The sequence below is a fragment of the Chelonia mydas genome, chromosome 3, assembly GCF_015237465.2.
Source record: "Chelonia mydas isolate rCheMyd1 chromosome 3, rCheMyd1.pri.v2, whole genome shotgun sequence".
NCBI lineage: Eukaryota > Metazoa > Chordata > Testudines > Cheloniidae > Chelonia > Chelonia mydas.
Window position 1 is genome coordinate 40,566,761 of NC_057851.1, and position 16,115 is coordinate 40,582,875.

The 16,115-nt window shown below is 38.1% G+C and overlaps 1 protein-coding gene across 1 annotated transcript in view; it reads right to left on the reverse strand.

Annotated features, from left to right (window-relative positions):
- CSMD1 (CUB and Sushi multiple domains 1) overlaps positions 1-16,115 on the reverse strand; it is a 1,979,019-nt gene that overhangs the window by 236,062 nt on the left and 1,726,842 nt on the right. The window contains exon 41 of the mRNA XM_037894193.2: positions 7,781-7,990. Within this exon, the coding sequence (XP_037750121.1) occupies positions 7,781-7,990 (210 nt within the window). The remainder of the gene's footprint in view (positions 1-7,780; positions 7,991-16,115) is intronic.

Sequence of the window (16,115 nt, forward strand, 5' to 3'; positions counted from 1 at the left end):
AATCAATATTAATATATTTTTTTCTTTACAAGTATTTAACCCTGGAGTAGGCCTTATTATTTGGTTAATGTCCAGCAAGCAGTCAGGACTCCCACTCTCTTAATAAGTGTCCAGGATGCAGAACTCCCTCAGTCCCTGATCCACAGGATACTTCAAGACAGCTGACTGGGAAGGACTCTGACTTTAAAAGGACATCCTGTGAGATCCTGTATGGGAGAGAAGATTTGCTCCCTCTCCCAAGACGAAGGGCTCTTGACATTAGAGAAAGCGCTATCCCCATCTCCACTCCAAAGATCACGATAAAGAGTCATAGAAAAGGAGATGATCCGTTCTTAAAGGGCCACTCATCCCTGAGAGGTACCATGCGTAGGCATAGTTAGGGAGGTGTGCAGGGGGGCATTACTCCCCCCAAACAGAAGCAAGGTGTGGGGGGGGCATGGTGATTATTACTGGTGTTATTTCTGTATGCTGTTTCTTAAAAAAAGAAAAGATACAATATTTGCTATGCATTAAAAGCTTTACATCGTATGTTTGGTATAGAAACTGTCTGATTACATCCATCTCTATTTGCCCCCCCATCTGGCCTCACATATTTGCCTGAATGAGAACTGTTGTGTTAATCATAGAATCATAGACTTTAAGGTCAGAAGGGACCATTATGATTGTCTAGTCTGACATCCTGCACAACGAAGGCCACAGAATCTCACCCACTCACTCCTGTAACAAAACCCTAACCTATGTCTGAGCTACTGAAGTCCTCAAATTGTGGTTTAAAGACTTCAAGGTACAGAAAATCCTCCAGCAAGTGTCCCGTGCCCCATGCTGCAGAGGAAGGCGAAACCCCCCCAGGGCCTCTGCCAATCTGCCCTGGAGGAAAATTCCTTCCTGACCTCAAATATGGCTATCACCTAAACCCTGAGCATGTAGGCAAGACTCACCAGCCAGACACCCAGGAAAGAATTCTCTGTAGTAACTCAGATCCCATCCCATCTAACATCCCATCACAGGCCATTGGGTATATCTACCATTAATAGCTGAAGATCAATTAATTGCCAAAATTAGTCTATCCCATCATATCATCCCCTCCATAAACTTATCAAGCTTAATCTTGAAGCCAGATATGTCTTTTGCCCCCACTGCTTCCTTTGGAAGGCTGTTCCAGAACTTTACTCCTCTGATGGTTAGAAACCTTTGTCTAATTTCAAGTCTAAACTTCCTGATGGCCAGTTTATATCCATTTGTTCTTGTGTCCACATTGGTACTGAGCTTAAATAATTCTTCTGCCTCCGTGGTATTTATCCCTCTGATATATTTATAGATAGCAATCATATCTCCTCTCAGCCTTCTTTTAGTCAGGCTAAACAAGCCTAGCTCCTTGAGTCTCCTTTCCTAAGACAGGTTTTCCATTCCTCGGATCATCCTAGTAGCCCTTCTCTGTACCTGTTCCAGTTTGAATTCATCCTTCTGAAACATGGGAGACCAGAACTGCACGCAGTATTCCAGATGAGGTCTCACCAGTGCCTTGTATAATGGTACTAACATCTCCTTATCTCTACTGGAAATACCTCGCCTGATGGGTAGTATATTTCTAGGTGGAGGAGGTCCTAGTATTTTATTTGTTTGTTCCTGTTATTTGATTCCCCCAACTATATGTTTTAAAATCATATGTTTCTATTAATACACATAAAATGTTATTTCTCCTTAATGACCTCTATGTTGCATTGCTGTTTTAGGAACATAGCTGATGAAAATACAATAGTAAGTACACCAAGTTATTTTCAAACAGAGTTCTGAAAAGGCTAATGTTACTATTTATTCTTGGCATTTATTAGTTGATCATTCCATTTTGAGATAATGTAATACACAATTAAATTCTGCAGGTTAAGCAAAAAGTGTGGCTGTAATACATAATTAAATTCTGTATTAAGCAAAAAGTGTGGCTGTAATTATAGGTCCTAATTTTTTTTTATCACATTCAGGTAGTGACTATCTGTATTTTACCATCTGTAAAACAACATAGTTGAAATATCTCCTTTTCCATGACAGTCTGAATATTTAAGGGATTTTATTTATTATTATTAATTATTATTATCACTCCTTTGACAAAAATGTTAAGCTAGAGATTTATCTAGAGACAATGTATATAATTCTATTGATATTATCTGTATCATATACCACTAACAACTCAATTTTCCTACAGTTCATGGAAAGATAATTCTGTGAATTGGTGAAATGGAATAAAAAAAATCTCAGCTCAGTTCTCTTTAATTATGAGCCGAACTGACAGCAATAGTTAAGGTTGCCTAGGTTTCTCCCCCTGCATCCCAGGAGCTCTGTATGCCCTCCATACCTCAAGCTCAGGTTCCCTATTCTCTTTCCATGCCAGGGCCTCTGTGAGCTCCTCCATGCCCCTTTATGCACACTTTCCCTCCCCTGTCTCAACTTCTACCCCATAACAGGGTCACCCATTCTTACCCTACAAAAGATTCTGTGTGACCCCTTCCTTTCCTTCAAAGCTAGAAGCTCTGTGTGACCACTCCCCGACCAGGCTCCTCTATACCAAGAACCCCATTCTCCCTCCCATGCCAGGAGCTGTGTGTGCATTCCCCCTTCCTCATTCCCATTCCACCCACCATTTCTACTCTCCTTTCTTTTCTCTCTCTTTCATAGAATATCAGGGTTGGAAGGGACCTCAGGAGGTCATCTAGTCCAACCCCCTGCTCAAAGCAGGACCAGTCCCCAACTAAATCATCCCAGCCAGGGCTTTGTCAAGCCTGACCTTAAAAACTTCTAAGGAAATAGTATGTCCAATACTTTTAAATTCTACTTAGAGGCTGGGCAGAGCTAAAATAAGGAGTACTGTTATGCAGGAGTGTGTTATTGTCTGCCATCAGCTGGTTCTCTGATCACTAGTAAATTACAGAAATGCTACCCAGATGCCAGAACGTCAGAACGTCACCCATTTCTCCCCTCCAGTTTTCCCCATTTTCAGCCACATCAGCAGGGTTTTCCTACTGATGCTTTGAACATTCCCTGAAATGTTGTGACTGACTCCCTGTTACATCCAAACAGCTATACAAAGAAATGCCATCAAGTTGAGTGTAAGGGCCTCACAAAGTCAGCCACTTAAACCTTTCTTCATATCACTTGCCACCCACAGGAAACAATGTTTCACAGCACAAACAGCTTTCACACATCAGAAAGATTTTTTTTTTGTATTAAAAATTGTATTCACAGAACATTTTCAAGAGTAACTATGGTTGTCCTTTTCTGACTTTATTGTAAATAAATTATAAATACTTTAGAAGCCAATTCAATTTTTGTTCTGTCAGTTCCTAACTGAATACATTGTCTTGTTTTCCTGTCTGAATTAGCAATTGACCAGAGAATTTTTGACAGGCCAACATACCATGTTTCACAAGTATAGCATTCAGTGGATGTGTCATTACACAAACTAAAACTATTTCCCCATGTTTATTTTTGCCCCCTACTGTTCCTCACATGTTCTTGTCAACCGCTGGAAATGGCCCATCTTGATTATCACTACAAAAGGTTTTTTTCTCTCCTGCTGGTAATAGCTCACCTTAACTGATCACTCTCCTTACAGTGTGTATGGTAACACGCATTGTTTCATGTTCTCTGTGTATATAAAATCATCCTACTGTATTTTCCACTGCATGCATCTGGTAAAATGGGCTGTAGCTCACGAAAGCTTATGCTCAAATAAATGTGTTAGTCTCTAAGGTGCCACACGTACTCCTGTTCTTTATTCAGGAATTAGTCACTCCACATTTTACATGCTATTTATAACAGTAAGAATGGTTGAATGGCAGGGTATCTAAATAAATAGTCTTTGTTAGGAAAGTTGCTGTGGTTTCCTTCTTTTTTTCATATCAGTGGAAATATATAAGTTCACGTCTAAAAATAGCTGTAAATTTTGAGAAGAAAATAATTCCAAATTTTACTTTTTAGTTGTTACATTTAAATATCCAAATCCCAGCTAATTTAACTAAACTTTGTTCCTGAGCCTCAATTCTCTAGTTTAATCACCTATTAGCCTTAATGCTACAGTAAGCCAATTTTTACTGAATTATTACTACTTCAGTGGACCATCTCATTTTTTTCTAGATTCTTCATGTAGTCATTTACAAAGTGTTACTTCAAAAAAATCTCTAGTGCATAGAAGCAAGATTTCCTTTGACAGACCACTGAGATCATCTTCACAAAGAACATATAATCACTAGGAACTATCTTGCTCCTTTGACTGCTTTAAAAAATCCTTCTTATAGGACCTATATCTTGTCAGATTTTTAATGTTTTCTAATATGTTTCTTAATTAATTTTAGGACTAACTCTCTCCTACTCTCTCCAGTAGTTAAGGTGAGTCAAAACAGGAATGGCGCTCACAATTTCTTGTCTCAGGCATGATTCTACTTTACATCAGAGTCATAGATTCATAGCTTTTAAGACCAGAAGGAACCATTGTGATAAACTAGTCTGACCTCTTGTATAGCACAGGCCATAGAACTTGCACAAAATAATTCCTAGAGCATATCTTTTAGAAAAAACATCCAATCTTGATTTTAAAATTGTCAGTGATTGAGAATACACTACAACCCTTGGTAAATTGTTTCACCATTAAAAATGTACACCTCATTTCCTGTCAGAATTTTGCTATCTTCAAGTTCCAGCCATTGGATCGTGTTATACCTTTCTCTGCTACATTGAAGAGTCCATTTTTAAAGAGTTGTTCCCCATGCAAGTACTTATAGACTGTAATCGAGTCATCCATGAACCTTCTCTTTGTTAAGCTAAATCAATTGAGCTTCTTGAGTCTATCACTATAAGGCATGCTTTCTCCTCCTTGAATCATTTTTGTGGCTATTCTCTGAACCCTTTTCAACTGATCAACATCCTCTTTGAATTGTGGGCACCAGAACTGGACACAGTACTCCAGCAGTGTTAGCACCAGTGCAAAATAGAGAAGTAAAATAACTTCTGTACTCTTACTTGAGATTCTCCTATTTATGCATCCTAGGATCTCAATAGCTTTTTTTGGCCACAGCGTCTTGCTGGGAGCTCATGTTCAGCTGATTACTCATGATGACCCCAAATATTTTTCAGTTACAGGATGGAGTCCCCAACACCGTAAGCAAAATGTACAGTCTTTGTTCCTGGATGTACACATTTACATTTAGCATTATTAAAACGCATACTGTTTGCTTTCACCCAGTTTACCAAGCAACCTTGATCTCTCTGAATCAGTGATCTGTCCTCTTTATTAATTACCATTCCCAATTCAAAAAACCAGAATTTTTTGTAGATATGAGCTCTCACTGCAGCACCTTACTAATAAATCACAGTGCAGTTGATAAAATGACCCAGCAATTTTGTTGTGTGAATTATATGGTATGTGGAATTTTGAGATTCACCTTTACCAGGTACAACTGGCAACATGTTGTGCAGTATTACGATATTACAATGTTTGTTAAGAAATCTCACTAACAGTCTTCCTTGTATTCTGCCAGAACTCCGAACAGGAGCAACAGGATAGGCAGATGATGGTTTGTTTAAATGCCAACAAAGACAAAAGAAAACCACATTTTCCATTAGGGACATGAAAGAGAGAAAGCCACTCCAACACTACAAGAAACCCCAAACCAAACCAAGCCCACGTGCCCTATCTCCCCAAAGACACCACAGAGAAAAAATCATAAAACAAATTAGTTTATTCGCTCCTTTGGAGGGGATGCTAAAAGTTTGCCATTCTAGTCACAATGGTGTGTCTAGCAGAAGGTATCAAAGAGCCAGATAATGGCTTGAAGTTTGAGGTCTGAAGTATAACTGAACTTATTTGGACTCAATACAGTTAAAGGAAAATTTGTTACAATCTGTAGGGAGAAAGACACTGGGATTATTCTAGCCAGAAGCTAGGACAGAGAGCTTTGGAGAAAACTCAGGAGCTACCCTGTATGGGCTCGTACTGTGTTTATGTTATAGAATTTTTTTTAGTTTACTGCTTCTGAAACTGCCTGGAAAGAACATGAGTGTGATGTTGTGTGTCTTGAAATCAGACCTGAGAGTCCCCAGATAACTGCTGCATCCTGTCCTCTACCCAAGTTCTGCTAAAACCTGGTGGGCCAAGAAGCTAATAGGACTATAGCTTCAACCAAGGTACCACCCACGGGAGCCCTTTTCCAAGGATCACACAGCTCCACTGATTGGTTCAATCACACTACTTATGTCAGAAGGAGGCACAAGGAGTTTTTCTGAGCAAAATGGTGATTTCCTGTTGTGGCTGCACTGGACTCTGCTTGTGCCTGCCTCCTGCACCCAACCCCGTTCCTGAATCCTGCTCCACTCCTGGCTCCTGCTTCACCCCTGCCTTTGCTCCTGTTCCCATGATGATCCTGCTCTGTTCTTGACCCTTCCCTCTCCTCCAGTTCCTGCCCATTTGCCTTCCTTTTGACCATCAGTTACCAGTCCTGGCTCTGACCCCAGCCTCCAACTTCTGACCCTGATTATGGCTTGACTCTTGGCTCTGGCATTTGGTATCTGACCTCAGCTCTGGCCCTCAGCTTTGATTCCTGGTTCTGACTCTGGCTTGACCCCTGGCTCTAGTAATTGACAGTTGACTCAGGTCCTATCCCTTGGCTTCATCCCCCAACCTGGACACATGCTCCTCCCATTAGACCTGACTCCTGCTCTGACTACTAGGCCAGACCACATGCATAACAAAAAGAGACCTTTTTAAAACTAGTATCAGATTCAATTAAACCAGAACTCCCACAATAAAATCCTAACCAGAGGGTGCTTTCTGTTCAAAACCAGGCCTACAGTCAGCCGTTCTCTCTCATTGTTCTGCCCTTGGCCCTGCAACAGTGATTAAGGCTCACAGTATCATGTTAAAGTTATAGATATGTGCACTAATTAGTAATGTTATTTATATTAAACAAAAAAAATTGAGAGTTGAGAAGAAAGCAAACAAAAAGGAAGATAGATGATACATTAAACAGTTCATATGCTCTATTTCATTAACTTAAACATTATACAAAGTCTAGGCCTTGATCCAGCAAAGATTTATACATATACTTTATTGTATGCACTTTGAAGAGGTGCACCGAAGTCAGTAGGACTACTCATGGTACTTAAAGTTAAGCACATGCATAAATCTTTGTAGGATCTTGGATGTGCTTGAACAAATCTGAATGTATTTGTTTTAGTTGCATTTCTTGGCATTCTGAGTTTCTGTTTCTTTTCACAGGAGTTTAGATTGCAAAATTCAACATGTTATAAATATTTCTATTTTATAATATATACACACATACTTTCTAAACAATTATGACTAAATCCGTAAGTTCTTATTCAGTTTTGATTAGTCTTATTCAGGTAAAACTCCTATTGAAATGAGTACAAACCTAATAATGAGAACTTCTAAATTTGGCCAGCACAGCAATAAAAGGAAGCAACATAATCCAGTAGATAAACCACAAGAAAGGGACTCGAGAGACCTGGGTTCTACTGTAAGCTCTATCAGTAACTTTGGCCAAGTCACTTCACTCCTTCCTCAGTTTCCCCATCTGTAAAGCGGGGATACTGATACGTAACTTCCTTTGTAAAATAACTTGAGGTCTGTGCATGAAAAACATTCTATAACAGTTATACATTATCATAATTATTTTTAAAAAAGCAAAAGAAAATATTTTGAGGTCATTCCATAATAAGTAAGTTAGCATGCCTCTTATTCTCTACACGGTTCATTGGTTTAATTATTACTTACCTTGGTATGCAAGCTTAAATCCTTGTCGATTCTCTGAGTGATCGCTATAAAAATGGATGAGTGTTTCATGAGTTGTACTTAGCAAAGATGGTGGGAGTTCCGTTCCGCTAAACTGGCCTATCATAGAATTGGTATGGTAAGGCCCATTCTGAATTTCAAGAAAGTCATGATTAGCTTCAGTAGAGAAATTCAGAAATTGAATATGTGCACCTGTATGGGAAAGTAATCAGAATTATAAACAATGTTCATAATACATTTTTTTCATGCTACAGTAAACAAATACAGAAACTGACATAATCAACAGATCAGTGCTGTACAGATTATACTGCGACCGATGTTTTCAAATTTAGGTACCTAAATTTAGGCACCTAATTCCACATTTAGGCATCTAAACAAAAGTAGCCTGGTTTCAGAGGGTGCTATCTTCAGTGAGGGCTACAAGAGGTACAACTCCTCTGAAAATCAGGCCACTCTTATTTAGGTGACTAAATATGTATTTACGTGACTAAATCGAAGCATCAGCGCTTTTTGAGAGAGAGAGAGATTAGATGGTTTAAGTAATTAGAAATTATCTATCTGAAATGACAGACTTTTTAGGACAGAAGAATACATATTTCTGAATTAGAGACTATTCAGATATGTCAATTCAGATCTGAAGATACATTGTATATATTACTCACATCTGAACTCTGGAGTTTAATCATGCTATTTATGATTGTCAGTTTGACATGTCAATGCAAACAGTTTTCTATGTGAAACCATTACTGCCATAAAATTATACAAGATGAGACTGATAGCTAAAGAAATGAAATTACTATCAAAAGTTAACTAAAATTGCACCACTTCCTGCTCCAAACTCCATGGGAATGTCCCCCCCAATTTAGAGATATGGTACTTTTAGTACTCAAAATCCCAAACTGTGCTTATTTTCTTTCAGAAATATAAACCCACCAATAATCATCATGACTCATAGCCTATAAAACTTTATAGTTTTGTATATGGTGGTCAATTAATTGCAGTTAACTCAAGTGATTAAAAATCTAGTTAATTTGTTTTGGGTTAAAGAGTCATGATTAATTGCAGTTTTAATTGCACTGTTAATAATAAAATAACAATTTAAATTTATTATAAATATTTTGGATGTTTTTCTACATTTTCAAATATATTGATTTCAGTTACAACACAGAACACAAAGTGTACAGTGCTCGCTTCATATTATTATTTTTGATTATAAATATTTGCACTATAATAAAAAAGAAACAAAATAAATAGTGTTTTTCAATTCACCTCATACAAGTACTGTAGTGCAATCTCTTTATTGTGAAAGTACAAGTTTAAATGCAGAATTATTTTTTAAATACTACTTTCAAAAACAAAAGAATGTAAAACTTTAGAGCCTACAAGTCCACTCAGTCCTACTTCTTGTTCAGCCAATCGCTAAGACAAAAATGTTTGTTTACATTTACAGGAGATAATGCTGCCTGCTTCTTATTTACATTGTCACCTGAAAGTGGGAACAGGCATTCACATGGCACTGTTGTAGCCAGCATTGTAAGGTATTTACTTGCCAGATATGCTCTACATTCCTATGCTTCAACCAGCATTCCAGAGGACATGCTTCCATGCTGAATTTAAACTGGTATTCTATTATTGTTTAACAGTGTGATTAAAACTGTGATTAATCACTACTATTTTTTAATCTCACAATTAATTGTGATTATTTTTTTAATCGTTTGACAGCCCTAATTTAAATTTATCTTGTTGGATTTTCAACATTGTCTAATTGTTACAGGAAAATACTGTCAATCCGTATAACAAATGAATAAAGCATCACATTTTGGGACACACTTGGATCTCAATCTTGCACTGAGCTTTGCGTAGGCCCCTCTACTTGCACTTAGCTCAGTGAAGGACTGGGGTTTTATTCCTTTACAAGGCTGGCATAAATATCAGAGCAATGCAAAAGGAATTAAAATGAATCCAATTCTGAGAACTAAAGTCATTGAGAGAGTATTTATTTCAGTAGGAGTTGGATCAGGCCCTAAATGTCAAAGGGAGCCACCTGGTGGAATCCTTCTCCATGACACTAATATTTACCCATTTAGACCATATAACAATCCTCCAGAATAACTTTTTATAGTCTTGATCAGAATTTTAAAATAATCTTTACACACATATTTATACACCTGAAGTATTTATTCTTGTAATAAAGGAAATCCACCACTTTCTGAATTAAGAGCTCACAATAGTATAATAGTAGTTTACTCTACCATAGTTAGAACGTCAGTTATAGTACCTTTTTGTCAGGGTCTTACAATATAATTTATCTGTGAAAATGTCCCTAAGATTCACTTGGCAAAAGATATCTAAAACTGTGTGTGAATTATTTTTACTAAGACTTGGAGAAGTGGGGGACAAATCCTGTGATTTTATTTTAAATTATTGAATTCCAAAATGCATATTGTACTAATTTAACTTTAAAAATAATATTTTGAAATAAAAATGTGACACTGGTGGACAGGTGCCAGTTCATGCCGAAACCCCATGTCAATTCACTTCTGTATTCGTATAGATCAAAGTAATTGTTAAATACATAAGAGTGTAGTTGGTGTTTAAACTTCATGAAAACTAATGAGACATTAATTGCATTGTTTCCAATTATCTGCATCCTGTGATAATATTGACCTGAAGAGAACCTAGCATTAAAAGTTAGTAAGCTAATGCTCCCTGGACTCAATACAAAGGGGTTATCCTATTAGATTCCATTCCAATATAGGCTACAATACTTATAAACAACTGGCTAGTAAAATTTCAGCTTTAAAATCTAACTGGCACTTCAGCAAATTCATAAAATTGAACCCCTTTCATACTTACAAATTAAAGACTGTAATATAACGCATAAGATTGCATGGCCAGTGTTCAGTCTGCCATTTTCTAATTTGAAAGTGCTTAATCCTGAACTTTGTATTTCTTAATTTTAAGGTTTACTGATGAGCACAACCTTAACTGTAGTTAAATTATAGTTTTTGTTTGTGAATTTAATTTTTTAAAGAAAGAACATCTTTTTATATATGTGCTATTTAAATAATAAAGAACGTGTACATTTGTTGTCTCCAGTGTATATTTTATTGCCCTTTGTGAAGCTCCATATTTTACGACTCAGTGGCATGTTGACCAATATATTGAAAGTAATAACATTAAACTGTATTGAAACAAATCATTTTACTGCAACTTCTAAAGAACCTTTTTAAAAAGCTGTGTAACAGAAAACTGAATAAGGATCAAGGTCTATATTTTCCAGTTTTTTTTTTAAAGATCAATACTCAGAAACTTATAACCCCCAATCTTTAAGAAGCAGATAAACAATACATATATAAATTACACCTCCTTTTATATCTTATTTTCATGTAAGATTTTTTGAGGAAAGAAACATTTCCCATTTGAAAATAAACATTGAAAAAAACCACAGTATAAACCCAAAGGAGCACAGCAGGAACTTATGCAAACTCAGTCTCCTCTCACTGCAGTTCCTCCTGTGAACCTTCTTTTTACTAATGATAGGGCAATCTGAAGTAAATCAGTTACTAAAAGTTGCCATTGCCATGACAACCAAGGCAAAAATGACTCTCCCCAAGTATGCAAATGAACTGGAGGAAGTGAATGATGAGTGGTTGATTTTATCTCTGATATCAAAATGTTATTGATCAGGCAGCTGCAGGGGACAGCAAATGTGCACTGTAATAGATCATAGACTCACTGCTGCGATGCCTCCTGCTGGTTGTCTTGGGAATTAGCTCTCCATCATATGGAGTGCCTCCTACTGGCCTGCATCTCACCTGCCACTGGTCCCCATGTCCCTCCTGGATCCTGGTGCCCTTTAGCTCAGGGTTCTGCCCCAGCAGTACCCCCATGCTCTGGGTCTCCCCTCCCAGAGGAATCTCCAACCCTCTATGCCCATCTTACCTCAGTGGCTACTGCCAGTCGTCATCTACCCCCCTCTCACTGGGGTAAACTGCAGTCTGTAAGGGCCACGCATCATCAGCAAGGGGGTTGGACCAGCTGCCTCTGCCTATCTCTGAGCTGCACCTCTGTAGCCCCAGTACCTCCTTTAACCCTACCCAAGGCCTCAGCCTGGGGAGTTCCCAGGCTGGAGCGCCCCAGCTCCTATTGCCTTTCCCCAGTACTGCTCTGCACCCAGTAGCCTGCTCCCAGACAGCTAAGTCCTTCTCTCCCTCCACAGCTAGAGAGAGAGTCCATAGCTCCTGGCCTCCAATGCTCTTATTAGGGCCAGCTGGGCCCTGATTGAGCTGGCCACACCTGTGTCAGCTACTCAGTCAGCTTCCCCCAACTGTTCTCACTCCTCTTATTTCAGGAGCGGGTAACTACCCCACTACATGCACTATAGGCTATTTCAGTGGCGGGCAACCTGCGGGCCACAGGCCACATGTGGCCCATCAGGTTAATCTGAGTGTGGGCCGCGAGACATTTTGCTGACTTTGACCATCCTCAGGCACAGCCTCCGGCAGCTCCCAGTGGCTGCAGTTCTGCCACTCACAGGGATCTGCTACTCACAGGTGAGTGCCCTAACCACTGGGCTTGGGCTATTCTGATGTTGGGCTCTTTGTTGAGACTGTTCCACTGTGGATAATAAATTTAAAAAAAAAAGTCACTGAAGCAGGGAGACTGGATCTCCTACCTCCTAGATAACCACCATGTAACCACCATGCTAAAGAATCATTCTCATATTTGCTTTCTCTCTCACCCAATATCTCTTTCATTATTTATCTAAAGTGGAACAGCTTCAACAGCAGAGACTGTGGGAACCCCACATCAGAATATGCCATTGCCCAGTGGTTACGACACTCAAATAAGAGATGGCACATCCTAGTTCAAACCCTTCTAACCTTCAGGTATGTGTTTGTGGGGGGAGGGGATTTGAACTGGAGGTCTCCCATGTCCCAGGTGATTACCATAACCACTGGATTTAAAGTTATGAGAGAGGTCCCCCTATTGCCCTGGCTGTTCTTTGTAAGCTCACTTATTGGGGTCCTATCGAGAGGAGAGGTCTGAGCATGTTTACTGGATCAGGCCCTATGGACAAGTTAGAAGAAGGAATGCTTATCTTCCCCCTGTTCATGAATTGCTACAGTGTTTAGATGTCTGGATATTTGGCATGGGGCTGCAGTGTGTTTGCTCAGAGGCAGAAATGTAGGTGCCTAGGGAACCTTTACAATAAAAATTTAGGTACGAAGCAACTAGTGTTTGGGGGCTGTTTTGTGAATCCCAGTGGGGCCTGATTGTGGCATGTAAGAACCTAGAGTGTCAATTAGGCATCTAGGTCCTTTTGTGAATCTAGCCCAGGGGGGCGGAAATCAGGCTTTCCCCAGATTTTCTACAAAAAACTAACTTTCAAAATACACTTTGGAGCTCGTTCCACACACATATTAATTAGTGGCTGAAATTTGGTTCAAATTCCTCATGGCATGTTTACAAAAAACAGTTCTGTAAAAAGCTGAGAGACCATGGTACAGACTCCATAAAGCAGAAAATCTGGTGCAATCTTAACTATGGTCTCACTACTGCAAGACCATAATATACTGTGTTTCATCGCTGAATATTAACCAAATCAGTGAAAAGTACTGACAGAATACATCAAAGATTTGCAAGGTGAGAAAGCTTTCTATTAGATTATTTCTACTGATATTACAAATTATGTGTACACCTTTACTTTGGGAAAACAAACTAATAAGTATTGCTAACAACAATCTACAAGAATATTGAGCAGTTCTGACTCATTTTACCAAACAGCATTATAGCTCTTACAATCTCCTTTCCTACTACTGTATATTTGCTCACCATATACAATATACGGTCCAATTTTAAAAGAAAGTCAGAGATAAGATTATTCTAGAAATGGAACATGGTGAGCCAGAAGCCAGAAAATAATTATTTCCCTGTTTCTATGTTTAAATTTTTTTAAAAAGTGAACCCCAGCTGGATATTCAATTTTCTTAATTTATTTTTCTAAGCCCACTGTAGACTTCAGTAGTAGTCTTTGCAATTTCCAAGAGTTACTAATGTGATCCTACTTGAACTGTGTAATTTAAGAGAACAATGTCATGTGAAGTAGATGCTGTAATAGGGAGACAGTTGAAACTTCTCAGTAAAAGTTACAGAAGATAAAGTAGAGTAGAGGAGCACATATATTGGTAATCATTGGGGCCATTGACATAAGATGGCTGGGGTTCCTGAGGTTATGAGTTGACATTTGAAATCATTTCACTGGAGGATTCATTCCTACACTCTAGTAATATCCTTTATTAATAATCTTAGAAATTAAACTAATACAAATTTGATAATATAGCATTCTATAAAGTGATATAAATCTTCAGGGAAAGGCTTAGAAACTAAAGAGACTAACATATTTTGATTGAATTATAAATATTTTTGTTGAAGTATTTTTTCCAACTGGCTTTCTTTCAATATTGCTTGAGTCCCTGATATAAAAAGCTTTCTTCCTATATTGAAGAATATAATATATTTGCTTCTGAAACACTTCATTTTTCAGAAGATGCTTGACTTACAAATCAATTTTTGTATGTCTGTAAGACTACTTATGTTAAAGTGTTTGCAGGATTGGGAGGCCATTGGAGACATTCCTGTCTTGTAAATTGTAAACTCCTTTGGACAAGAGTCTAGGATTCTCTGTATATTTGTAAAGTGCCTAGTACAGTGGAGCATGATATAAAGATTCTAATTAAAAATTTACCAGATAATATATGAACATTTTTCTCAAGGGTTTAAGAATTGAATGGTTAAGAACGACTTTACAAACCGCTATGTAAATGATGCAAAAGAAAATAGTCTTTACACTGTTATCACAACAAAAAGAAAGTTTTAAAAAAGCATACAAAGCGAGGGGCAGGTCCTCAGCTAGTGCAAACTGCACCGCTCCTCTGAAGTCAATAGAGATATGACCATTAATACCAGCCCAGGATCAGCCACTATTTTTGTTTTATGTGGATAAACTTTTAACAAAATTCATTAGAGCTCAGAATGATAGTAGGATATGTAATACTGAAATTGATTAACCTAACTAATTAGTTTAGCATAATATATCTGCTGTAATTAGTATATATTGTTACATAAAACCATGTTATGAAGGCAAACTGAAAGAGCAGAACATACATGAATTTCTATACAAGGGTATGGTGAATTTAATAGTGTTTTTTTTTTTTAAATTAGCACTGGTGTTGAATTTTCACTACGTGGCATCATGTTTCAGAGCATGAAACCTCATCTCCCTTTTATTTCTAATCATGATATGGGATATATTTTATATGTGCTGTTATAAATCATTTATTATCCATGATCATCACCCCAACCTAATTATTATTTATTCAATGAGGCAGACACTAAAACAACATCTGTAATACACTAGTGAACCCAAGAAGGCTGTAAACAAGTCTGTGGTTGCTATTTGAGGAATTTGATTTCAATTGCTTAGGACTTTTTCAACCTAATACGTGATGCCAGAACTTCAGCCTTACTGTCCACTACATTCATGCAACTTATGCAACATTATTCATAAACATAAAAAATGAAGAAGTTATGTTGGTGGATTGGGAAAGGGCATTTTAAATAAAAGACCTCTAATTGAATTAGAAGCTACATTTTGTAATTAATTTGATGCATCACCATGCAGCAGATTTAAATTGCTTTGAATCCAGCTTCTGAGAAAGACTGAATTTACAGATAATACCATTCTAAGTTAACATTTGCTGTGGTCAATGATTTAATATAAATTGAAACCATTTTCAATTGAAAAGACAGTGCATAATTATTTGCGGTGTTGTTGCACAGTTTTGTAAGGGGTATAAGAAATTCCAACTTGACAAACCATCATTTATTTTGGAAGTCAGATTACTTGCATATAAATCTGAAATCTGCTGAAGAGTTGAAATTGTTTCTTTCCAAAATACCACACATCTGCCTCAACAGGTGGGGGAACCTGAGGGGCCTTGCAGTGAAAGAGGACATCCTCAGCAGCAAGGAGGGAGACACTTGCTGAGGAACACCAGTTAGCTGCTCCCCAACCTTGGAGTCTCTAGCACCCACTGACCAGTTGTTGGGGAGAGGTACTGATTGGCCAGCATTTGATAGCTCCCAGGATTTAACCTGAAGCAGGGGGCATGAGGAGTCTCTTTTGGCTCCCTTCCAGCAGCCCCACGCTGAACTAGGAATCCAGCCTGACAGATGCTGTGGGTCTAGCTGTTCACCTCTTTGGGGGTCAGGAAGGAATTTTTTCTCCTATGAGCCAATTGACAGAGAACCA